At 42.2% G+C, this 26,725-nt stretch overlaps 1 protein-coding gene across 1 annotated transcript in view; it reads right to left on the reverse strand.

Moving 5' to 3' along the window:
• The window catches only part of SNTB1 (syntrophin beta 1), a 115,016-nt gene that overhangs the window by 41,277 nt on the left and 47,014 nt on the right, over window positions 1-26,725 (reverse strand). The window contains exons 2-3 of the mRNA XM_082753648.1: window positions 16,470-16,686; window positions 758-965 (exon numbers count right to left, since the gene is read on the reverse strand). Of these exons, the coding sequence (XP_082609774.1) occupies window positions 758-965; window positions 16,470-16,686 (425 nt within the window). The remainder of the gene's footprint in view (window positions 1-757; window positions 966-16,469; window positions 16,687-26,725) is intronic.

Raw genomic sequence — 26,725 nt, forward strand, 5'->3', positions numbered from 1 at the left:
CATCTGGACGGGAGGAATGTCTGGGCACAATGTGAATGCTGTTACAGGAGCTAATCCACACGTATCAGTGGGTGCAGTGCCAAAGACAATTCCTGATTTAAAAGTACTGATTTAAAACCAGATGATCTCATCCTGATACCATCCCTGTGTTTTTATGGGTCTGCGTTCCACAGGTCACTAAATGCCAAGCTACTCTCAAACCGGGCACCAGCTCTCCTCTGTGGGCAAAAAATATTTTGAGACTCAAACTGTGCAAGACGTGGGGACAGAGCTGCAGCCTCCAGCTCTGCCTTCCAGATCAGCCACCTCATGCTCCAGACCATGGCTAACTCTTGCAAGCCAGGAAGAGCAGAGGGGTGACAGACCAAGTATCTGGCTACTTCCCAGGCCAGGAGTAGAAAGGAGACTAAGGCAGACTGTATCGTATACAGGAGACGTAGTGGCAGCAAGGAGTTTGAGATGGTGTCAGTTTTTGTGACTCACATCCCACACTTGAACTTGACAGGTCATGAGACTTTTGATAACCCAGGAAAGCCTTTGCTACTTGGTATACTGAAGTGAAGACTCAGGGGACCTTCCAGTCACATTAAAAAAAAAAAGAAAGAAAGAAATTTGACACATTAGGAAAAGAAAGGTCTTCAAGGAAAGCTATACAAGAAATAAAAATAATAATAATTAAAAGAAAAAAAAAAAGAACAGAATCTCAGACAGCAAGAAAGAGAAAGCTTAGAAATAAAAACAAGAATGTTTCCATTACCTTTTCTGCAAGCCAGCCTAGATGCCTAATCTCTCGACTTCCAGCAATCCCTGTTTTACCCAGCTGGTCTCTGACCTCTGCAATCACCCTGGGGATGAGATCATTGACACTGGAGTGGATGGCATTGAACCAGGCCTGGGCTGTAGCTGAATCCTTACTCCTGAGAACCACGGTGTGCTTGGCATCAGGTGAATGAACTTCAATAAGTCTAGAAAAATGGGGGGGGAAAAACATTACGTTCACTCATGTACAGTTAGGTGACTGAAGTTATTACCTCACTTACTGTTAGCTATCAGTTACACAGAAGGATACTAGTATCAAGACCTGGCACTAAAGACTTACCTTTGCAACACCCAGATCTAGTGAGATCCACCTAACTGGAGCCAGGTCTGAACTGTAAATTACTGATCTTTGAGAAGGGGCTGATCTGACCCCACATCTAACATGTCAATAGGAGTTTCAAATATAAAGGCAAGAGGAGCGTTCACCCATAACTTTAAAAGATAACAAGGAAGTTTTCCCCTGGGGCTGCCCCTTCCTGCTCAGCATGACCCGAGGCTTTGCACCCTGGCAGGGCAACCACCAAGAACCACAAGGACGATGACTGCAGAGAAGCTGGGGATAAGCTGCTACCTTCTTTGGCTGTATGTCACAGCATGCCCAGAGTTTCTCAATCTGCTTACTTCATACATACAGAGCTAAGTGAAGAAAAAAAATCCCTAACCCTAAATGAAGGCATTTTCTTAGGACTGCCCTGTGGTTTCAGTGACACCACAAAGCAGAACCAGAAGCCCGGTATAATTGGCCTTCCCCAGGAGCAACAAATTTCCCAAATGCTCCATTTAGGTCCTGCTAACAGCAGTGGCAAGAAAGTGCTAACCCCAACCGTGTGATTACTGCTGACAAGCATCTTTTATGGTTTTCCAAACTCCTGTAGGGAGGTGTTTTTTCCCCAAAAAACACATTTACTAGACCATCTCATGGGCTTTTACCCCACAACTGTGTGTTTGAAAGCTCATCTGAACACAGCTTCCAGAAAAACGAATCCTGTCCATCATGGTCATGGGAACCATGCCAGCACCTTCGCTAACAACAACAAAAATGCTTTGAGAGACAGCTGCTGCTATTTCAGCACTGCTCTCAGAGAGGTTATTAGTTATTAGCGGGGCTTTGTGTGCTCTTTGTAGCTTTGTGGATCACTGTTACTTGAACGTTTGCTAAATAACTAAATAATAGTCTGGTTTATCTTTAGGTAGTGATTATAAAACCAAGCTCTGGTCAATGCCCATCACTCAACTCCACACCACACTGGTGTTTTTTCATTGTAAACGCACAGTGGCTTCCCCTGAACGTTACCCACATGAATTCAACCTCAGATTTGAGCCTCAGTCTCTACTTCTGTCTCATGTACTGCTGCCTGATCTCTGAGACACATAATGTCTCCTTTCTGTATCAGAAAAGTAATTAGTTCAGTGGGATTTATTCAGGTTGAGGTTCAAGACAGTGCTGTAATCCAACTATTTGTTATGCAATTACAAAATCCTGCAATTTGGAGCTTAACAAACAATTAAAGAGTTTTTAATTAATTGATTAAGAGAGAGCAGAATCCAGAACAGAAGGCGACTCAATCTGTGTAGCTCTCTGGGGCTACGAGGATGAGGGCTGCTGGTCTCTTGTTTGTCCATTTTCGGAAGGGGAGGTCTTCAAGTAGACACCGCTCTAAAGATAGAAAAGGTCATGATTTTCCAAACTAAGCAGCTGAACTGTTGAGGGTTCTAAATCACTGCTTACATAGTTCAAAAAGTGGGCTGATTTTTCAGAAAGTGCTGAGCCAACACAACAGTGCACTTTGCTCGGTAAAGTCATCGGAACTCAGCACTTTCTGAAAATAAAGGCTCTTATGTAGCCGCTCCAGCAGGCACTGAAGAGTCAACCTCAGGTACCAAAAGGAAAATGCCTTGTTGGATGATGCAGATCTGGCAAATAAAAAAATTATGTTTGCAGATTAGCATTTTCCTAATCAATTTTTCTTTTTTCCTTTCCTTTCCTTTCCTTTCCTTTCCTTTCCTTTCCTTTCCTTTCCTTTCCTTTCCTTTCCTTTCCTTTCCTTTCCTTTCCTTTCCTTTCCTTTCCTTTCCTTTCCTTTCCAAACTGTATGAAAAAACATCTCCCCGACAGTTATGTCTGATGGTTGTTGAGATCTCAGCCACCACACCTTGGTTTTTCTGCTCATCAGAAACACCGTTGGCCCAGGAAACCCTAGGAACTTAGGTTTGAGCTTGCACTTGCAGGCAGCTCAGCAATGGCAACAAACTACATAGACCTGCACATTGTGGTAATTGTTGCTTACTACTTATGGAGAACTTTTTGGCACAAGATCTCAAAACATTTCACAAATGCCAGTGACAGTGTCCCCATTTCACCACAGGAAAAGCACCCAGAAAAGCATCCAGAGGAGGCAGGGAACAGCACTCGTTTTTTTCTGCACTCTGCCTCTCATTTTAATGTTTCTTTTAAAGAGAAAAAAATACCTGGTATGTATTTTGGCAGTCCTTGAAAATGTTAGTGCACTGTCTGGATTTTGTGAAACAATGCTTTTTACAAAGCTTGTGGTTCCTGTAAGAAAATTCCCACCTCTAAGTCACCGCCTATCATACTGGAAACAGAGCAGCGAGCAAGTACTATAAAGACAGAAGAATGTGCCTCTTCTGCAGCTGCAAAAGAATAGCAAGCTTGTGCCATTTCTTTTTAAGTTAGATTTTTAAACCTTTGTTTTTTTAACCTTTGGTTTAAAAATAAAATTATTGAGAGCTGTAAGAGCTTCCAAATGGCAACTTGCTCCCCTACAATTTGGAATACACTAAAGTCTTACTTACAGCAAGTGGATGCAAACAAGTATTTTGCTACTTGGGCTTTCATCAGTGTATTTCCCTTGATAGTGGCTATTCAGGTATTTCTGTGATAGTTCTGTCCCCTAAAATAATGAACATTTAGACAGCTCTTCACACTTCTTTAATTGAGTCAAAACTATGAAGTGCTATTTCAGTTTGAGATCCCATAATGTATTGTAATCTATATATGTTGTACTGATATCAATTTATATATTCTAATACAGACACACACACACACATACAGCATCATGCTTGCAAGAATACTTGAACTATCGTCTGTCAGTGACTTCACGTGGGGTTATTTTGGGCACTGCTTGCCAGTGATCAAGGTTTGATGCTGATACACTACCAGCTTCAGACAAACTACCTTGTTGCCTTAGCTGAGAGACAGGAAGATGGGACAACACGTGCTGCACTTACCCAAAGTGACTGCAGACAGGAATAAATGCTGCACTGACAGCACTGAAACTCAATCTTTTTATCTTCCACAGTGGTCCATTCCCCAGAAATATGTCTGCAAGTGTCATTTGTGTGCAGGTTGTTAGACAGGGTGTCTTGTTTTATTCATTCAGTAAGGATGAAAGTCTAAACCCTCAGCTGCCTGAACTCTGCTACTACTTGCTATGAGATCTAAACTACCTTTAAGAAGCCGTCCTTACAGATTTCCCCTAAAAATCCAGAACTCCCATCTCTGCACCCACTTGATGGAGATCCTAGCAGAAACTTCTCTTACCATCTTCCTGGAAACCCAGGGGATCCTACTGCAATCACATGCCAAAAGCACTACGTCCCTATAAACTCTTCTATTTTCTGCCTTTCGGTCTATTCTGCTTTGATTCACCAGTCCATTTGGATGATGCTTTTCATTTAACAGCTGACTGATGGCATTTCCATATTTTGTGAAAAGCAAAAAAATACCGTTGACCTTAGTAAACTCCAACTCTAAAGTACTTAAATGTTTCCAAGCAGTCCAGCCATTGTGGCTTTGATTTGTTCCTTGGCTAAACTGACCACCTCTTACTGACTTCTGTTTATCTGCAGTTCAGTGATAAAGTTCCCTTAATTCCCCGCTGAATTGAAATATTTAGGGCAATGCCACAGCTGTGTTTATTCTCACACTCCACCACAGTTATGTAAATACTGCATATGGAGCTGTTTCTGATAAAGCCCATACCAACCCAAAGGAATTATATGTTAGCTCTAGATGGCTGCCAAGATGCGCGGCATCTCTCCAGCTTGGCAATGCATATGAATGATATCACATTTTCTCAGAGATCATTTGGCAAACCTCGTAATAAAAGAGTAATTTTCTCTCTCCTTCTCAAAGAGTTTCTCTGAGCAGAGGAGCATTTCCAGCATCCCATTTTCCACCCACAGAACATGGGGGTGACACAAAACTCAGTGCCTCCAAACGCCGTAACCTTGCAAGTATGAGCCCAAACCTCTCTCTGCCTCACTGCATCCAGAGCTTTTACTTTCCCGTGGATCAGAAGAAGTTGAAAGCAAATGTTTGATAGCCCATATTCATTCCACATTTGATAAGGCCTCTGTGTAGGAGCATTCATTATCTCAGAAATACCTTTTATCAAATCTCTTGAAAGCACTTCTCCCACCACCGTTGGCTCAGGACCAACCCAGGCACTGCTTTACACTTTGTGCCTTTTCCTGGGTCAGATTATGTATTCGGTGACTGATTAAAGTGTGGAGTAAATCCCTTGAAGTTAATGATAAGCTGGAGCCAGAGTTATTCAAGTCCATCATGCTACTTTGATTTTGTCCCAGCATAGCCAGGAACAAAACAATCTGCCATGGACTTTGCAAACTTAAAAAGAGATTGAGGGCAAAACTGCTCACGCCATTTCCCCTTCATTGTCTACACATGAAATGGTAGCAAGTAATTATGTTCGTTTCTGAGTGTATAAACATGGGAGGCTTTCCAGAATAAGGGGAGGATTTAGTGAACACAATCAGAAATGACATTTAAGTAACTGTAGCTTTTTATAAAATAATAATAAAAAAAACACAAACCATTAAGGTTTTTGTTTAATGCTACATGCAGCATCAAGAGACAAACCAGGAATAAAGTATGTAAAAATAAAGCAGTGGAAATATTGGGCCCAGTCTCCAAGGAAAATATTCCACAGAGATAACATTAGGCGGTGCAATAAATTCCCCAGCCTACACTGAAGAAACCTGTGTTTGATGCACCTAAATGTAGGTGAAAGTGATTTTACAAAGCAAGCACTATTTGGCAATGCAGCAGAAGTTTTCTGTGTGACAGTCTTTAGGTCCTCTCGCTGTCACGATTGTACTCACTATCTCGAGAGCTACTTGCTGACTTTCACCTTAGCGCAGTTACTTTAAGTGTTGTTACTCATTCCTTCGGAGCTGGATTAGACTGAGGTCCATGCAGAGGGTGTGTATATCACTAACGAGCTGTCACAGTTGATTTCATTTCTTTTTGTTGCCAGCTGGGCTTTAATAAAAGGGCTTTCGATGGAGTTGTGCAGCATGCAAGTGAGGAAAGGACCTGCTGACATCACTGACATGCAGAGCACATCATGGGCTGCCTTCTCTACCCAGAACAAGTCTTTTAATATCTTTTAAATATATATGGACATTAAGAAGCAGAATTCTTTCCCTGCGTTGCATGAAAGACCTCTTATCTTTTTCCTTCTATTTTTTTTTTTCATATTCTTGTTACAATAGTACTGGTAATGCAGAAATGCCCAGTCCAGCCCTCTTCACAGCGGATTCTGCACCAAACAATGGCAAAAGTGCTGTTTCAAGGAGCAGTGGGGTCAGTTATTTGAAAAGAAAATAAATAAATAAATAAAATAAAATTAATAAAATAAAAGGGAATTAATAAAATAAGAAGGAATTATTTCAGAGGGACAGTAGGAGTTTGAGTTAACCTCAGAAAGATGCTGCTTAAAACTAAAGACCAGAAGGTGCTGTGATTGGTGTGGTAAATACACTGACCGCAGATCACTGAAGCATCTCTGATCCTTAAGGGTCCCTTCCAACTCAGGATATTCAATGATTCTATGATTCTATGATCTCTTTGATAGAAAAAGGGAAAAAATTGCTAGAAAAAAAAATTGTCTCAGTTGCAAACACTGCACCTCTAGTAAAGCCACAGCCAACCTCAAAGCTTGCTGCTTCTGCAGTTTGAGCTGAATCTGGTCAGAGTAAAGAGCAAGTGACGGTAGCTGATAATAGCGGTGAATGACCTGCAGGTTGAAACAGTTGAGGGGTGAAGGCAGACGGTCTCACTTTGCTGCCTAAGTAAGATATCAGGGACTTGGAGAAGAATTAGATGTCTTTTGAGAAAGAACAAAACTGTAATAGGACCCAGGGGAAGGAGTGGGACACGATCCACAAGGAGGGACAAAAACTACTACAGAGAGGGGAGGAATGAGCAGGGCTGCTGATGGATCTGCTCTGCCTTGCTGATGAACTATCACGGGAGAAAAGTCTCGCTGGAAGAGACAAAGAGCAGGTGCACCCCAATCTAGCAGTATCTGCCTGAGTGTTTCATTCATTTATATGCCCACTTCTCAGCATATATGAAAGAAACCTTGGGAATCACTGATTAGTTGCCAAGCGAAACAAAACAGTAGCCAGTCTGTTCAACAGCCATGATGACAAAACCCCAAATTCTCTCCCGAGAGCTGGGGAGAGAGCAACATCTGGGAGGCAGCATCCCTGTGATGCTGCTGGTCTCTTCCATGATGGCAGGCGGTGTCACCTCCTGGCACTCTCCCTGTGGCAGCACAGAGTTACTGAACTCATCTTCCCATTTAACAGACTCAGAGATCAGTGGAGAATCTCTTTATAAGTGATGAGAAGAAGTAACAACTTCAGTGTAACTCTCTCTGATTCCTGCTACAGGGAAAAAAGGATTTTCAACAAGCAGAAACGTGTGTTAAAGCAGAAGTTGACAATAGGGCATTAAAATAGCTATGTCTGCGTGTACAACTTAAGCACTAAATCCCAGCCTCAGCACCTACTGACGCTGAGCTGGAGCACCTAAGCTAGCAGCCCATCATCAGAGGCTCCCAGTGTGGCTGTAATTTGCAATTTGCTGAGATACAAATGACTGCAGAAAGTGAGGGAGAGAGCAGTTGTGAATACACAAGCTGAAAATCCTGCTCGTTGGCTAACAGCGGGTCAGGCAAGACTGGGCTGTAAGACTGAAATGCACTTTGCCAACCCACTGATAAGGGGTCTGGGAAGGCCCAGCGCAGAGCACAGGGTAACAGCCAGGCAGGAAAAGGGGGCTTGATGTTTCTACCTGGCTACAAGCAGTACCACAAAGATGTCCTTGCGGGGACAAGGAGCATCGCAGGAAATCGAAACCCTCGTATATCAACTTCCTTTGTTTAGCAGATCTCGGGGCGTTAAAATTGCTCTCCAACATTATTTAGCTGCAGCTTGGATGTCAGCACTTACACACCTTACATACAGACACACACAAAACACGATTAACTGCTTGCCTTCTGCTGTCCTGCCCTGCAGCACTCACAAAGCTCTTCCTTTTCCTTTAAGTTGTGACATATTTCATTTGTGATTTGATTTTTCTCTTTTTTCCAACAGCGTTCACTAAGTCTACTGCAGTTTTCACTTTCTTGTTCATTGCTTCACCTTGCTAGTTAGCCACTTTCTCTATCACCTTTTCTAAATTTGTTCTCCTCCCATCCCACTACGTATTTCTCAAGACAGTTTGCTCTCATTGTTCCTGCTCCCCTGATTCATTTCAGTGACTTTCCTCTTATTTCTGTTCCTCAGCTCAATCCTCTGCAGTGGAAGCTCATTGGAAAAACTCTTTTGACTTCTTCAAAATTACTCTCACTGAAACAGTGGCTGAAAAAAAAATAACATAAAACTCACCATAATTGCTTTTTTTTTTTTGCCTTTTTTTTTTCTCCACTATCTTCTCATCTAAGCATTTTCATGGAAAAGGAATATTTGGGTTAAAAGTTTATTAATCAAAATCTGTCTGAAAATCTTCTACCAGCTTCAGTTACTGCCACCTCCATACCACACACATCCTTTCCTGCCACCCACTCGCCATGACACATTTTATTCCTGTCTTCAGGTCACATTCGGTCCCTCACACAAAGACAGACACACTAAGTTTATCATGAACTTATAGATATTTTTTTCAGTAACATGTGCAAGAGTCTCTCACCCATTCCATTTGTGCTGGAGATGAGAATGACACCAGGATCTTGTCTGTCCAACAGAGAAGGATGGGAATAGAATAAAGCCCCATGTCATTATCTCAGGGGAAAAAACACGACTTGCTTTTTCATGAAAACAAGAGATGACTAATCCCAGACCTAAAGATTCACCAGGACCTGCAAACACTGAAAGTCTCTCACAACATACTGTACTGAGTTCTTCACTGATTTCTCAAACATACCACAGGGAAACTCATTGTGTGCCTAAATCCTGGCACATTCCCCCAGTAATTCAGTCCCTAGGACATCAGAAGGCTATTTTAACTATTTTAACAGAACAAAAATTAAACACAATTTGCAGGAAAACAACCCCAAACTACAGTAACTAAAAGTAAATGAACATCTGAAGTTCAAGTTGAACTGTCAATTTGGTTGTGTAAATGAATACCCTTGTGGTTGCCCTCCTGAAAATGATCTTTGTCTTTCATTATTTTTTGTCAAAAAATTTAGCTGGTGATTGAACTCAAAAGCGACTGAAACTATATAGACTTCTATAGAAGGAGCACTCCTACAGAAGTGACTGGTGTAGATTTTCACAAATGATGGAAAATAACCGTTTGTAATAATGAAAAATAAAAATTAAAAAAATTACCCCTTCTGCCTAAAGACTTCAGAGCTCCAGCTCCGTTAGAAAATTGTCCCTAAGCAAGACAGATGACCACAGCTTTCAAAATACACCAGCAATTGCAGAACTGCCCAAAGAACAATGCAGATGATTGCAGGACCATCAGACAGCCCAGCCTGAAATAATTATTAACTCTAGCAGTTAATGACGTGCCACAAAATTCTGTAAGAAAAGAAGAACTACGCTCTTGGGTCTCTCATCTGAGATCCCTAGCCCTGAATGCATTACCTAAGTAAGAAAGGAAGGTCCCACAGATGTGCAGCTCTTAAAGAGGACATTTCAATATATCAAGGAGAAGGAGTCCTTCCTTCCTCACTACCCAGCCACTCATCCATCCCACCACTGCACTCTTATCACCCCTCTGCCCACACCCCAACTTCTTCCCTCTCCCCACAGTATAAAATGGGATGTTGTAAATGTTTTAATTAAATCACCTAACTTCTCCCCGTTTGAAAAGAGGGAGCACTGGGTAAATCCCAAGTACCTCCTACTTACTTGTCCCTTCCAGTAAATAGCAATTTGAGGGACAGATTGGCAGTATTATAAGGAAACCATAACATAACAAGAAACATCCAGCTTTACACAAAAGGACGATTTGGATCTGTAAGAGTAAAATAGTTTGGAGGTAAGGTTAAAAAAACAGGTTCGCCTTGATCTGAAATTCCCTACCCTTTGTGGGCGACACTGTAAAGGGCCTCGCAGTGGCAGATTATCCTTCTGTAACGCACCGTGCACGCTGTGATTGCCTACTACAGCAGCGTGGCTTAAGCTTGAGGGCAGAGTCGACCAGAATTTCACCCTGATTATAGTCATTTTTTGTTCTTCTCTGGATTTGAATTAGATCCTTTCAAGTTGCTTTACTTTAATGTTGGATTGTTGATTTCTTCCCTAGCTTAACATTAATCTAAACAGATGATAAACACGGCCCACCAAGGAAAAAATAAAACAGTTACAAAAATTCTTGATATAAATCACGACTTGGACTCTTGCAGGCTCAATGACTTCTTCAAAGGACTTATTGATATTCAAATAGCAAAACATGTCTGTACCAATAATGATAATTAAGTGCTACATGCCTTTCATCCAATGATCTCAAGCTGTAGCTCTCAACAACACCGCGAATTGAGTATGCTCTCTCAATTTCACAGAGTTTTTGTCTGAAGTCAGAGAGCAGCTCAGTAAGAGCATAAGGAGCTACACCCAAATTACTTGCAGGGTGGGGGTGGATTTTTTATACTGGTAATGTGCCCATTACGGTATCTGTACCTTTCTCTCTCCCCCACACATATTAAGGTTCTTTCACTTTCCTTTGCCCACCTGGAACACATGGTAACAGCAAGAGGAAAAGGAGCCAAGTTTCCTAAACTAGAGGCCAATCCTGTTAAATATGTACTATCCATTAGGAAGGGAAGATTTCCACCTCCACAGGAAGCCCTGCAGAACCTCTGGTGTCTGCCTAGGGCTGAAGCAGCTCCCACAAGCTGCAGTGGTGTTGGCATGGTCATGAGAATTATAGGATCATTAGGGATGGGAAAAACCTCCAAGACCATCTGGCCCAACCACCCCCCTACCACCAATGTCACCACTGAACCATGTCCCTAAGCACCAGGCCCAACCTTTCCTTGAACACCCCCAGGGACGGTGACTCCACCACCTACCTGGGCAACCCATCCCAGTGCCTGACCGCTCTTTCTGAGCAGAAATGTCTCCCCATTTCCAACCTGTCATTCATTTCCAACTAGTCCTATTGCTAGCTATCTGCGAGAAGAGGCAGAAATGGTTCAACACCTCCTTAGTCCTGGGTCCAGGACAGAGCACCTCACCCTTCTGCCAGTAACCAGCAGTCCCGTGTAGCGTTAGCCGTCCCTCGTTGAGTCCAGTGCTACCAAACTACCTCTTTGAGAGGGGGAGACAGAAAATAAAGTAAGATAAATGGGAACTGTGCTCCAGAAGAGCAGTAACTCACTCTCTGTACCATGCTCACTCTTCCTGGTCACTCTGACTTGGGGCATCGACTCCTTTGTTAGCAGGAAGCAAACACAGGCTGCAAAGCTGCACACCTCCATCACACTGCTCTTCAAGGAGAAGCCAGCCTTATTTTGCACGCTGGTGGCTGCATGTGCCTGACAACACCAAAGCATGGTCGTGTTTCTCAGGCAGGAGGCAGGCAGGGTGGAGACACGAGCCACCCCATGTCCCGACTCTTCTGTGCTGCCTCCCCGCCCTACCTGGCTGCCTGCAAATCGTACAGGCACAGTCTTGAAGAGCTGCTGGAATTAAAAAGTTCAAGGTCTTTTAGTTCCTTCCTGTAACCCTGCTGAAGTACTATAGCTGTACTTTAGATCAGCAGTGAAATTGAGTCCTGGAAGTGTGGCAGGTCCCAAACTATTCACACTCATCTTCTGCAGTTTTACTGAACAGGCACGGAATTTCTGCTTGTATTCCAGACACCACGAGTATAAATAACCATTCAGCCTCACAGCTAAAAATGCATTGGAAAAACATTCAAGAAATCCATTTTTAGACAGTTCTGTCCTATGCTAGTGCCACAGCTCCCTGACTTCTACTTCAAGATGCTTGTATCTTTATTTCATTTTTGCATTCTCCTGCTTATGTTTGTAAGCAGCATTTGTGATTCAAGCTTTTGGTGGAAGGACTGTTTTTTACTATGTCATATTAAATCTGGTTGAAACTAAGTTTTTATTTTTAAAAAAATCACCTTTTGTTTTCATTCCTTACTGCAACAACAGTAAATATGTCCAAATTCACCAGAATTTGTTTTATATTTAAGATTTTGAAATTTCAGAATCACTCAGGGATACTTCTGCTCATGTTTACTTAACTCCTCCATAAATGTCACACCCAGTACAATTCAAAAGATCAAGTCTCACCGACTCTGATGCTTTGCAATACTGACAAGTTATTAAATAAAGTAAGAAAAGGGTTTTAAAAAGAACTTGTGCAAAAGGAACCAATTTGGGGAGCGCCATTTTTGCAAGAAATCTTGCAAACCCTTCAGTGAATCAGTACTTCACAATGCAAAAAAATAAAATAAAATAATAATAATCAAAGCAATGAAGCAAATTAAGTCTACAGCTGCATTTACAGTAACCAGGTCTCAGTCTGTCTCACACCTCCCAGTCAGCCTGGGAAGCTCTGGTCATTCCCAGAAGAAGCTCAGTGCCCAGGATGAATGGATTCCAGCCCAATCTACCACCTTTAAATGTACCTGCTGAATTTTATCTTCTGATTATAATTCTCAGGCCAACCTTGAATGGGCACCAGATAAGAATACTTCCTCATTGGTTTCTCTGAGTGTCCTCGGTGTCATTCTGCTGGCTGAAGTCTGTGAACTGCACCTGTGCTTGCTCGAGTGCTGTCACACACCGCAGGGTGAGCCTGGCAGCCCACGCTGTGCTATTGCAGAATCGTCCTGTGCTCACTTCTCCTAGCTTCAAAACCAGACCGACCTTCTCCCATCAAAGGGCCAAATCTTGCTGGTGGGTAAGACGATGAAAAATTCAATCCTAAGACTGGATCCCTGCTGAAGTTCTCTTTTGGGATCACACTGCTTCGGATTCCCATTGAATGTCATGGCTCTTTCATGGCAGTACTTTTGCACCAGGTCCCAAGCACAAATCGAACAGATTTCACCTCAGAAACTTATTTCGTGTTGTTTCCTCCTATTCCTTACCATCATCACCAAAAACTGCTGAAAAGCTTTGTGTGCTGCAGTAACATTTACAGCTTATTGGCCTTAGTAGCTGTGACCATTGCTGTATGTCCCTTCACCGGGGGGACACTCCCCTGTGCGTCCTGACATCAGCCATTAGTGCTGCCACCAAGGACGCTTATCGGTGGAAACATGGGCAAACAACAGATATAAGAAGTAATTATTTTAACCAAGTTTATTCCAGCCTAAAATATAACCACAGTTCCTGTGGCTAGATGAGAATGGCACAGATGCAACTAAAATGTTCTGCATCTCTTCTCCTGTTGCCGTGTTTGTGCTGTTAAAAATATTTTCCTACACACTTGGGCTTGGCATTGGTTTGTACTACACAGTGCTTTCTCCTTGGTATCTTACAGCATTTTTAATCAGGTAACGGGGAAAACAATCCCTTATCTCACTGAGCCTGAGCTCTCACAGGCAGGTTAGGTGAAAGAGACATCAGAGAACTGCTGGCTCTAAAAGCACCAAATTTCACTCCTGCTCTGAAATAACAAGCTCACCAAACTGTTTGGGGGTCAACACAGATTTAGGATGCTCTTAACTGGGTTCAGTCTTAAGGGTGAGGAAATCCTACACAAGACTACCAGATCTAGTGGGAAAACCAGACATTTAACTTTCTCCATGCCTGTTCAACCCACATTTCTCCCCAGCTTTCTAAGAGCTGGAGATGATTCAGTGTCAAACAGGTATTTCCTTCCAAGTCTTTTAAAACCGGTGTCTTATGCTGAAAGTTAAACCAGCTGAACCTGGTCCCAAAATGCTGCTGTGCCTTGATTTCAGCTTTAACCTGTTCTGGAGAAAAATCTGCACTGGAAAACTCGTGTTTTGACATGCTTTCTACGTCCATGTTTGGTCTCAGCCACCACTGTAATTGAGTTCAGATAGAGCCCAGGGAAGCCCTTCCATGGCCAGCATATGCTTTGGCAGCCTGCCAGTGGTGGTCTCCTAAAACCTTTCAGCAAAGTGACACCATCTGTTGTTATAAGATCTGTGTGTGTCAGCTCACTGGGTTATAAAACAGAAGTGTCATAAGCATGTAAGGACACGGTTTGGTCTTTGCTGCGAACAAAGATCCAATTATTTTGGGGGGAATCGGATTACTATCCTGGGATATATTTCAGTGGGAAAGGTTCACTGCTTTACACAAGCTTTTCCACTGGGAAATACCAGTTCCAGTATTCAGAATTGTTCAAAACCCTGCTATCAGTAAAGACATGAATCAATGGGATACTCCTACCGTTTCACCGCAGCTAGGGTGATGGTGAAGTGCTGTTTGCTTGGATGGAAAAACCAGCTTAGACTGTACCCTGTGTTGGACTACAGTAAAAATCAGAAGTCACTCTTTCCACAGGAAATGACAGCAACACAAAATGAAAACCATGATAATAAGCAATATGACTCCCACGCGTTACTTCCTAGTTACACCTAAGAATGTACACGTTTGTAGCATGCTTTGAAAGAGCTAGCCCCATCACAGAATTACTATCAGTGTCTGCCCCTCTGAATCAGTCCTCCTGTCCCTTAAATGACATTGAGGGTCCCAAGAGTGATAAAAGCTGAGAACTATGATACGGTCAAAAAAAGAGGAGAAAGATGCTCAAAGAATTATGTCAACATGTATAAAAGCACTGTAACATTGTGCTGATTCAAATAATATCACCTCCCTGTTATGTATCAGATACACTCCATGAAATGGAGAACCACAAACTCTCAGGCTAGTGATACAGCTGTCAAACCCTGACATCTTAAACTATATGTGAAAAAAGCTGCACCGATCAACAAGCATCTTGGTACAAAACTGAGAAAGACTGCTAGTGGTAATTGCTGTTTCCAAATTGCACTTCTGTAGCGGTCAGTAACCACTTGGTGAGATGAAGAGTAGAAGCAAAGTAAACCAGTACTAAATAATAAAGCTGGGGGTAGCACAGAGAGAAGCAAAAACCCTAAGAAGGTTTGAAAATATAAAAAAGAAAGGAAGGAAATTACACAGATACTGGTAAAGTTTCTGGATTGCAGTATAAAATAATACAGGGGAACCCATCCCTCCAAACCCCCTCCTGCTCACCCCTCTTCTCATTATTCTTGTCTGCAAAAGAAAATGTAATTTGTGCTCAGGCCTAAAGGTAAGGGCTGAGAATCAAAGGCATTCCACACAGCTTCCTGATAAGCCAGCGCACTGGAGAAAAACAGAAAGGCCATTATTTGGATGGAAGAATCAGTGTGTTTCTGACTTGACTGGTCCCTTTTCTATTAGCAGCTGTTAGAGCAGGGATCAGACAGTGCAGTGTGCTGGTGTGGTGCAGCTGTTCCACATATGTTATAAATAAGGGCTGGTAAGCTCATCCTATTTTTAACATTATGAAAAAAAAAAAAAAAGAACAAGTCACAGAAATTCCCCATTAATGTCCTGAAAGTGGAACTTTTCTCCTATTCTTGACTTTAATATCCAGAACTGAATGGACAAAACAGGCCATTCTTAAAATAATATTTATTAAAAAAATAAAAGAAAATGCAGTTTAGTGGGATTACATGAGGCCAGTCTGGAATATGTAGACAATCAGTGTGTACAGTTCCCTTTCCTCCAAAAGAAGACATTCAGTCAGGGAACAAACAGAATCCTGAGCTTTTACTTCTAACAGAAATGTTGAATTTCCACTCTGAAGAGTTCATAGAATCACAGAACCACTAAGGCTGGGAAAGCCCTCCAAGATCATCTGGTCCAACCACCCCCCTACCACCAATGTCACCCACTAAACCATGTCCCCAAGCACCACGTCCAACCTCTCCTTGAACACCCCCAGGGACGGGGACTCCACCACCTCCCTGGGCAACCCATCCCAGTGCCTGACTGCTCTTTCTGAGCAGAAATGTCTCCTCATTTCCAGCCTGAACCTCCCCTGGCTCAATATGAAGCCATTCCCTCTAGTTCTATCACGGGTTACCTGTGAGAAGAGGCTGACCCCCAGCTCCCCACACCTTCCTTTCAGGTAGTCTAGCACAACCCAAAAGCTAACGTATCTCTATTTATCCAGAGCTGGGCACTCAATCCAGTGCCACGTGGCTCAGGCACAAGGACATGCCCTTCCCAAAGCAGTGCTCACTTGCCCCTTGCTGGCACCCCGTGTGTGACTATAGCCCATCACCAGCTCCTGCTCACTGACCCCACAAATGAAGAGGCCAACAACTATTCAACACAAAGTCCCAGCCCCAAGCTCACCTGTTTTCGGGGTCTGACACCATCATGTTGCGTGTCACGTAGCACATCTTGAGTGGTATCGTTTTCCTGTCCCGGTGGATGGAGAGCGAAAGCTGCGACAGGGGGTCAGCAGATGCACAACCCAACCGGGGGGACTCTGGGGGAGGCGTCTCCCACCCGATCTCCGAAACAGGGGAGCCTTTCTTCACGTAGGGCGTTGCTTCTCTCATGTATTTCACTATAAACAAATAAGGAAAAAGGAAAAAGAAAAGCAACAAGTAAGTGGACATTCAGTAGTTCCATCCGCTGTGAGCTCTTTGATCTGGCACCAACCCTCGGCACTGTTTATTATTTCTACGTGTAGCATCACAGCATCGGAAGCTGTGCAAATACAGAAGGTCAAGATTTGATTGCAGCCCAACTCAGTACGGTACAATAAGCAAAATGGGGAAAAAAAAATCAGAATAGCAGAAATAAGAACATAACGATACGTGGAGTTTAAGGCCAGGAGAGCCATCCGACCTCTGCTCAGAAGGCTATAACCCCCACGGAGCAATTCTCATGTACAGAAGCTGTGGGCTGGATGAGCTACAGGGAAGTTTTTTTTAGAAAGATACTCAATGAAGTGACAGTGAATCTATTATTCCCTTATCTAAACTGCTCCAGTGATACTCCCAGTGCATCTCACTCCTGGTTCACGCTTGTCAGCATCCTGCCACTGATCTCAGCAGCTGCTTCTGCTCGCTGGGAATCAGCTTCAGCTGATCTACTTGTACATACATTTGCGGAGTAAACACGAACCAATTCACCTATTAGCCTTCTCTTGAGGAAATAAAATTGAGTTCAAGCCTTTTGTGGTACTAGAGGGATCAGATTAGATCTGTTCTCAGCTTATTTTAAACTTTTTTTTTCAGTATGGGTAGGAAAAGTGAATATAGTATTCCCTAACAAGCTTACTTGTGTTGTATATAAGAATTAATACCTCTTTTATATTCAATATTCCCCTTGTTATGCAAGCTAATACTGTACAGTTTTTCCTATTTTTGAATTCTTTGGGGAGTTCCCGACCACTTTTGCTATCTGCTCACTCCAAAGCCCTTCTCAGTCCACACATGTCCCCTTTCTCAGTCCACTCATGTCCCCTTTCTCAGTGGTGACCCACACACCTGAGCCCACACCAGCTCTCTCGTTCAGAGCCTGGCAGAGCTCAACCAAGACAAGAGCTCACATCCAAGTGCCTTTTTTAAATTCATGCAGCCAACTTACACAGACGTGGCTGTCGAACTGACTGCTGTTACTTCATTATCCTCACAGCTCAAAGAGCGACGGGATGGGCTCAAAGGGCAGGAGCACCGGGAACTTATTTGGGGACCTGATAAAAATGCCTCGAGAGAAGATTTCAAGGTGATAGTGCAGATCGTCATGTCAGCTAGGTTGAAGAGTGAATGATTTAATAACAAAAAGATGGGTGAATTACACAAAGGCCATCGTGATGAGGGAGGTTGAATTAGGGAAAGCAGACTGAACTGTTTGGAGTTCAAAGTGAAAGGAGCGGAAATATTCAGAGTGGAGAACAAGACTGGTGTTTCTGTCAAAACCACAGATAAGGTGGGTGTTTTCAGCAGCAATGTTTTTACGGCACTTCATAACAGCTTTACCAAGAGAGATGCCTGGGCAAAACTCGAGTGCAAGTCCTGGGAGCATCCTTCCTCTAAATCACCTCAGGGTACATCTTGTCATGGTGCACTCCCTCCTTCTTTTAACGTCTGTTACCTTCAACGATACAGACCTCTGTGTTTAGCTGTTTTATCAGATATTCCTCTCTGACAAGGATCGTTTGTGATTTATCAGAAATGCTGTCCTACCTGGTTTGATTTCTTTGTCCCATACTATCCTGGTTTGAATGTCCTTTCTTTAATGCTCATAGAAACACTGTCATCAGATTCCATGGGGCTTCCAGAAACTTACTAAGGCAAAAGGGGTTGAGACTGATTTTTTATCCTTTTCTAGGTACCTAATTGGATTCCACTATTGAAAAACCTGTGCCAAAAACTTTCAAGAACCAGCACTTATCCTTGGGTACTCCATAAATCATCTGATTTTCAAAGGTGTTGAAAATGGGCAGTTTTTGTCAGTGTTGTGCCAGTTTGGTTCTTTGCAGTTGACATCACACTTTCACATGTACCCATAGCCTTTGGAAATCAGAGAGACTGAACACATACGGATGTGGTGAAACTATGCTTGTTTCCTCTGAAGTAGTATCATCTTGTCATTAACTTAGATGGGAGGACAGCTCAAGCTCTAAAAATGTTCTGCCAATAAAATCTGGTTTCCTTTAAGATTCAGGATTATCAATTAACCTGTTGAAAAAAAGATATCTAATGTGCTTTTGAACTGCGTTACAGTGTCATCACAGAATCTCAGAATCAGAATTGTAGGGGTTGGAAGGGACCTTGAGAGATCATCGGGTCCAACCCCCCTGCCAAAGCAGGCTCCCTAGAGCAGGCTGCCCAGGTAGGCATCGAGATGGGCCTTGAATATCTTCAGAGGAGATTCCACAGCCTCCCTGGGCAGCCTGTTCCTGTGTAATGCTAGCAAATGTGATCCTATAAAAAGGTCCAGGTCCCAACAGTGTAGCTATTTCACACGTGCTACTGTCATTTTCTTTCATCTGCAGCTATATGCACTAGACCTGAGCATCTTTTAATTAAGGACAGGAGAGAGGGGCAGGGGAAGGAAGGAAACTGAGGAGAACAATTTGGCTCTAAACCTAAGCTATAAGCAGGAACACAAAATGTGAATTTAATTCCCAAGATGCAGGGACAGAAAAGAGTTGTCCCTTCCCTGTGCCAAGAAGCCAAGTTTCCATGCGATGTGCCGGTGAGTTCGTGGCAGGCAGCTGAGCTATTTCAGAAACTCCTGCGAAAGGGGAAGCATGAGCAGGAGGAGAGAGGAGAAACATAATCCTCTTTCCACAAACTGAGTCCCAAACACAGCAAAAGCCAAGTAAATTACCTGGAGGAAAAGTATCTTACAAAGACTCCAGCCATGTCCAGACTCTGAACTCCCTGACATTTGGTTTCTACCGACTTTCAACATGAGACGGACACTGGGCCCTAAACTTATATGACTAAAGAGCCACTAAAATACCGGTAAAATATTTTGGTATATATAAATATATATATATATAAATTTATTGGTAAAATGTTGAAGACCATCTAGCTACAAAACTCTAGAGGAGAATTAAAATGAAGTGAATGTATGTTTTCTGTCTAAAAAAGTAGATTTCAGTATATTTCTACTAATTACTTCCTAACTCCCACCAAATACAAGCATAGCTCTTCAGATTTGTTGCTGAATTCCCCAGTTTTACAAAACAGACCCTAAGGCTCTTGCATATTCAAATGTGTTTCATCTTTTAAAAGCCCCCTGAATGGCTACATGTAAATGTCCAAATGGAACATGGAATGGAACAGGTGGTGGAACTTGACCCAATTATCTTTTTTGGGGGTATTATTTGCATTTCAGAGCCATTCCTTTCCATTTGGCCCCGCAAATGCCCATAATTATATGTCCACAACGGAAGTCCATTTCATGAATTTATCGCAAATAAGGCACATGCTGTTCAGATGATACACGTTTTATCAGCAAGTGTTTCCTATTTACCTCAAACTCTGGATGCAAATACTGCAGAACACTGTGTTTTATGCCTCCTATAAATAAAAATGCATGGTGACCCCATGTCTCCATTCTGCAATCTGTCCGTTAACAGGTTCTTAACCCACTTAGCAGAAAAAATGTCGATACAGCACAACTGTTGATACCAGCATATTCCTGCTCCACTCTGAACTGTCTGGGAATCTTGAATGCAGCAGTCCCTTCCACCATCAAATTTTAAAATTAAAAAAATATAATACAGACTATTGGACATTAAAGTAATGATGTTGATAAGATTCAGTTTTCAGACCATTACACTTAAGCACTACATTTCCCTTCGGATACAGTAGCATAAATCCAGGTCCTGACTGAAAGAGAAAGCAGCTACAGAGAATACTGATTTTTAAAACTGCCAATGAAGCTACCTAATAGATTAAAAGCCCCAAATGTTAGATAAAATGAAATAAGGCATGTGATTGAACAATAATTCTGAATGATGTGTAACTACACTTTAGGCATGTTCACATATATCTAGAGGATAGGTATATATGTATAATATAGCCACAATTATCTAATATGTACTTGTATAAGGATCTCTTAAGACCATCAGAACACACTCTCCAAGCACAGAAAGCAACTTGCAGGGACTGAAAAAAAAATCTAATGCTTTCGTTATTGTAACTCAATTTACTGATATGCTGTGAATCCTGTAAAGACTTGTCTAAATTCATCCATTTGATGCTATCCTTCAACCTCAGAGATCCTTATATTCAGTACTAATTAATGATCTGTGCCCTTTTGGTGCACCACAAATTAGAAAGTGCGGTCAAGCAATTAAAATTCCCATCTCCAGAGCAGCCCTCCCCACGAGGAGAAGCCCAGCGGAAGTGGCAGTGAAATGAATTAATCCACTGATACACATTGAAATACTTCACATTGATTTTTTTTGATCTGCGAGACAGGCAATGCAGCTTCCAAAAACCCACTTCATTTATATGCAGGTCCACCAAGTCCCAAGTCGCCACAATTAATCCTTTGTTACACTTCACAGATGACTTTTTTTTTTTTATTTAAGAGAAAGAAGCAAGCTTTTAATGAGACAAATTCTACAGACAGACGTGGTCAGGTTCTTGGCCAAACCGTTCTGAGGAACTGGGACTCCCCTGACACATTCAAACTGTTTCCTAGGAGGGAAAAAAAAGACCGCTGAAGAGGAGCCAGTGCTCCAGAGCAAAGCTCTTTCATTACTATAGCAATGAGGACAGGAAGAGTAGGTTTACAATACGAAAGTAAAAGGAACAACATGCCTGAATCTGCTCAAAGGAAGATAATCCAGGACCTCTCCTTTGCAGGGAAAAGCACAATCTTCTCTTTACGCATTCATTTTCTCTAAATTAAGTAGAGTAAGTAGAACACATCACCCAGAAGCCTCGTAAAGCTATTTTCAAAGGCTGTGCTCACGTCACAGATACCTACACCCCAAACACATAGGGTGTTTGAAGTTCCCATAAATCCATATTCATCTGGTCTGATTTCTGGGCCTGGGTGAAAGCCAGTGCGGAGAAGAGCAGCTAGGCAAGTCCTCCACCATACTTAAGCCATATTAAGGCTGCATTAAGGGATCAGCCCCTGGAGTCACTCGAACCCATGGAATTGAATGTGATTAGATCAATTGCTTTTATCAGCTTATTCAGCAGGGAGGGGCTGTTTGACCCCTGTGCTGAAGCGAGTACGCCAGAACATCTGCCAATGTCTTGTGGGCAACGTGGCGTGGAAAAACTTCCCTTGCAGAAATTATTCCTGGTTAGTTTGAAAGGATTTGCTAATGCAGAAGTACAGGAGGCCCATCCTGCAGGGACACAGCTCCAGCATGGAAAGGAGGAGACAAACGAAGACAAACACCTCTGATCTTCTGGACAGCACCACTGCAGGTCTGAGTGAACAAGTAAGAGCCAACCAACAGCTGCTGAACTGATACTGTAAAAAGAAAAAAAAATAAAGTGGGCAGAAGCAAAACCTACAAGAAAACACTGCAGGTATTTGGGCTTCAGAAGAGCAGACTGCCTGAGCAAGTCAATCAGTCCTTCAGCATCACGATGCCATTTTGCCTGACGAAACGTTAAAACATGGTGTGGCAGGCTTGGTAAGGCACAACACAACATCCCCAAATAGTTTCCCAGCTAGTTGTAATTGAAAGGAAAAGACGTGCCAAAAAATTATAAGCTATGGCAACATAAATGCAGAGTACTTTACACTGCTGTCAACTGAACTGAGATTCATAGAGCTGCAGAAAAAGCCACTGTATTAAAATCAATTCAGTATCATGATGATAACCAAATTTACCTGCTGCCTTTCATGCTAAAGAACTAATTTCCATGCACACAAAGTGCACTCACTACAGCAGAGGCACATGTATAAAAACGAGATGAGAATCTGTCCAGCTTCTGGTGCTGGAATCAAAAACTAAGACCCAAATGCTCGAAGAAAAGAGCTTATGAAGATATATGACCCTTTCAACAGCTTTAATGTGGGCATAAACTCAAAACCAGTCAACAATACTGTTTGTGAGTGCTTCCACTCAATTTCCTACAGAAACATCTGTTACTATGTTCAGACAAGCAATATCCAGTAACATCACCGCCCTCCTCCACGCTGGAAGGGATGGGAAGTAGCAAACCTCTTGGTCTGCCAAGAGCATTCAATCTACACCTCTGGGAGGTGACACAAATTAGTTAAAACAACACCTTGAGAGAAGAGAAATCCCCTTCACATTTTGGCCACTTCTCACCCTGAAGTGAGACAAAGTTCAACATACCATTTTCTCCTGGTTTTACATGAATTCAGCTGAATTCAGCATATGTTGCTTCATTCCTTACAGAGACAGGCTTGGATCAGGATTCAGGAGACAAACACACCTTTAGATAAGGTTCACCAGAAGGGAAAGCATCAGAAATGGGTGCCAAAAGGCTGGTGGTAAGCAACCAGGCTTCAGGTTCAAGATTTCAGTGGGCTATAAATGGTCTGGTTGAAAATGATCAGCAATTGCATTTTACAACCTCTAGTCTTTCACTGTGCTCCTTTAAATTATTGTATACTCATACGGAATAGGTAGAGCAATGTTAAGCAGTGGTGGTAAGTATCATCACATTCTAGCACCCAAAAAATGAAGGTAGTTCTTGTTTAAAGCACCTTGCAGTCAGCAATTGTGTGTGGTTAAATTAACTTTGTCAACGTGGTAGGAGACCTTCAGTCCAAACAGAGGACTGAGGTGTCAGTGTGTCCAGGCCCCCACAAAACTGCTTATTATACAAGTGTGCTAAGGTTAGGCTTGTGCTGTTAAAAATAGAAAACCCAGTGACATCCTTATTTCCTCTGAAAAGTAGTAGCATTAAGTGATAAACAGAAGGTGTATTTCCTTTCTGAATCACCACAGAGGAAGAAAGAATCAAACGGTGTGGACAAGGTTCTGCTGGCACACATGGGAGGGGGAGAACCAAGATGCTGTCAGGAATTTTTGAAGATTTGCGAAACCTCAAGGTTTTCACAACCTGAGTGGGGCACAGGGACCAGCCAGCCACCCTGCAGTATCCATAGCAGATCCCAAAAAGCTGTATCTTACCACCAAAGCTGTCACAGAAGCAGAGAAGCTGCAAGAGCAAACTCAGCAGCAGATCTTGTCTGGGCAGCCCCTTGGGATGCGTTCTCCTTCCCACCTGCACCAGGGACCTTCATTTTCCTCTGTGATTTCCCAGCACTTGTGGAGCTGGAGAGTGCCTTCATGGACCTTCCCATGCTTCTGTGTCAGAGTTGAGTCTTCCAAGAGTTATTTTTCCTCTGTTTCCTTTCCTACAACCTAGGATGTGGGCTGATTCAGCCACTGAACTGTTTGTGAGTTCAATTACCAAGTTCAATTAACAAAGTTCATCTTCCAGGCCAAAAGCATGTGCACTCAAGGAATGCCAAGTTTCAAGGCCATGGTGAGATTTTCATGTTCCTGTTCAAAACAGCTGAATGGAAACTGAGCAAACGTTGCGTTTTGTCATAGTGAATCACAATGAAACCAAAGATGGGATCGTTGCCTTGATCCGCAGCTCTAAATACAAGACTCTGATAGCACTTGAATTGATGATGTGATATAAAGCAGCCACAGGTTGTCAGTAATCTGCTACAGAAAACTTCAAACTGACAAATTAATAATGAACTACAGACAGACTACGGCTGATGTTGCTCAATACTTTCCACTATAATTCCTACTACTCGTACCTACCACAATGAATTTGTTAAGGTTTTTCTCCCAATCCTTAAACAGATGATGTTTCTCCTACGTTTCAAAGTTCCTGTTTCAATAAATTGGATCTGTTTGGTTCTGTTTTAGGAAATGTCACTAGTGATAAATGCATGAATTCTAGTGATAGGTGATTGTAGTGATCATAGGGTCCATAGGCTATTCTTCTGTCTTCCAAAATGTTATGCTACTTCCCCCAAATAAATGCAGAGATATCTACCCCTTCATGATCCAAAAAACAAATTTTAGCTGGTAAATATTCTGTAAACCCCAGTAGTACAATGTTTGGTTAAAAACAATATGTCTACAACTTGATCTAGAAGGAGACATCTGGAACTAGGTGACATTTAAGGTCCCTTTCAACCCAAACCATTATTTTATTCTATGATGGTACGAGATAGTGGTGCTATCTTGAAGAAACCTTACTCAGTGGAGATCAGGAAGCAGTTACATATGATATATGGTAAATGAAAAAAATAAAAAAGACCACTGTCAAAAAACCCTCAAGCAGCAGCTAAATAACTTACCACATTTTTATGTAAAATGCGACATAGCTCATTTGCCACACTGTTATGTGACATTATGAACTCTACAATTAGAGCTATGCAAATCTTTCATAATGGAGGAGGAAAACATCTGAAACAAGCAATTTAGGGAGCTGAACGTGGAAATTAGCAGTAACATTTCGAGAAAAATCATCGCAGGACCTGTGAGTCACTCCCTGAAAATGAAACTGGAGCTTCTGATTGTCTCCAAGGCAGAATGCTTCATGATTTCAAAAGAAAATTTGAGGGTTTAGTCACATGATACTAGGACTAGGTTGTCATACTCCTTGTCACTCTACTCAGAATCACAGAATCATCTAGGTTGGAAGAGACCTCCAAGATCACCGAGTCCAACCTCTGACCTAACACTAACCAGTCCTCCACTAAACCATATCACTGAGCTCTACATCTAAATGTCTTTTAAAGACCTACAGGCATTGTCAAAGTACTCCACAAAAATGTGGCTTCATGTAAAGCAGGGAAAGGCACATCCATTTCTCCAGTCTACTGTTGCAGCACTCGGATTTTTAAGGACTGTCTCGGCTCTAATATTGATATAAGAGAGACCAGCATTTTAAAATCTTTTATCTAAACCTCAGGAATCAGTCGACTCAGAATTTCTCATGTGCCACTCATGCTTGCTGCTTACCCTCCCTGTTAGTATTTATAGATCCTTCTCCAATCACCCACACACTCAGATGGAATTCAAGGTGTCTGGCATTGCCAGTATGCTGTAATTTTTCTATTTACATGAGTAATCTCAAGTGTCAGAACAAATATTTCAACCACTAGTGATTATGTGAAAAATACATAAGGATATTACAGTTTTAGAGCATGCTGTTATTTCAGCAGTCACACAAATCATTAAGTAGCACAAGATAGACTGAAAATGGCACTCACTGAGGGAAATTATTATGCTGTGTATGATTATACCTGCTTTACAGATGGCTAGGCTGACAGAGGCAAGTTAAAATGCCTTCCTCAAAGTCATGCAGTAAGTCAGTGACAGAGTTCTTCGCAGTCAATTTAATTTCCACCCCTTTGTGACTTTTCATTTTTAAACATCCCAAAGCAATCGCAGTCCTAGTGAAAACTGGATCCACAATACCTATAATCTTCTCACTATGGGAAGACCTTAAAAAGCTTCCAAGGTCCCGGGGATTTATTTTGTAGAACAGAGCTGTAAGCTCTTTCAAATTTTCCAAGTTTATTTTTTTAATTTGTCAACAGACAACACCAAAAACTTCCAAAATGAACAAATTCAGGAGAATCATTCACCTAAAACTCGTCCTACCTTCACTAGCTGGGATATCCATCAAAAGGCATCAGATCACCAGACAAGTTCTTATTTTTGGGAATCTTTTAGTTTGCAAGCATTCCAACTGGACAGACCAATGGCCATACCCAGAATACACAAGTGCCAGAGTTATAAATATGTATATCTGTATGTATATATGAATATAAATACACATAGACAACTCTAATGTGAACACTACTGAAGTTCAGTGACTTGGACTGCACCGAGTGCTCCAGTGGCTGCCTACCTCCTTCTCCCTTTCTCCTTTAAACTGGGAATAACAAATTTTGTTAAGTTTGGGGAAGGAGCCAGTCAGTGCTACAACGTCAGCCCACAGGAATCGCTCCTCTGCATCAAACGCAACCACATCCAGGCTGCTGCGTCATAACAGTTCAACAAGGACAAGCACAATGGCTCCTTTAATGAGAAACAATAAAATCTGTACAATTTTTTTGAGACTTCTATATAACTAAGGAAAAAATGAAACATAAAT

Source organism: Aythya marila, assembly GCF_965140915.1.
Source record: "Aythya marila genome assembly, chromosome: 2".
In the NCBI taxonomy this organism is placed as follows: domain Eukaryota; kingdom Metazoa; phylum Chordata; class Aves; order Anseriformes; family Anatidae; genus Aythya; species Aythya marila.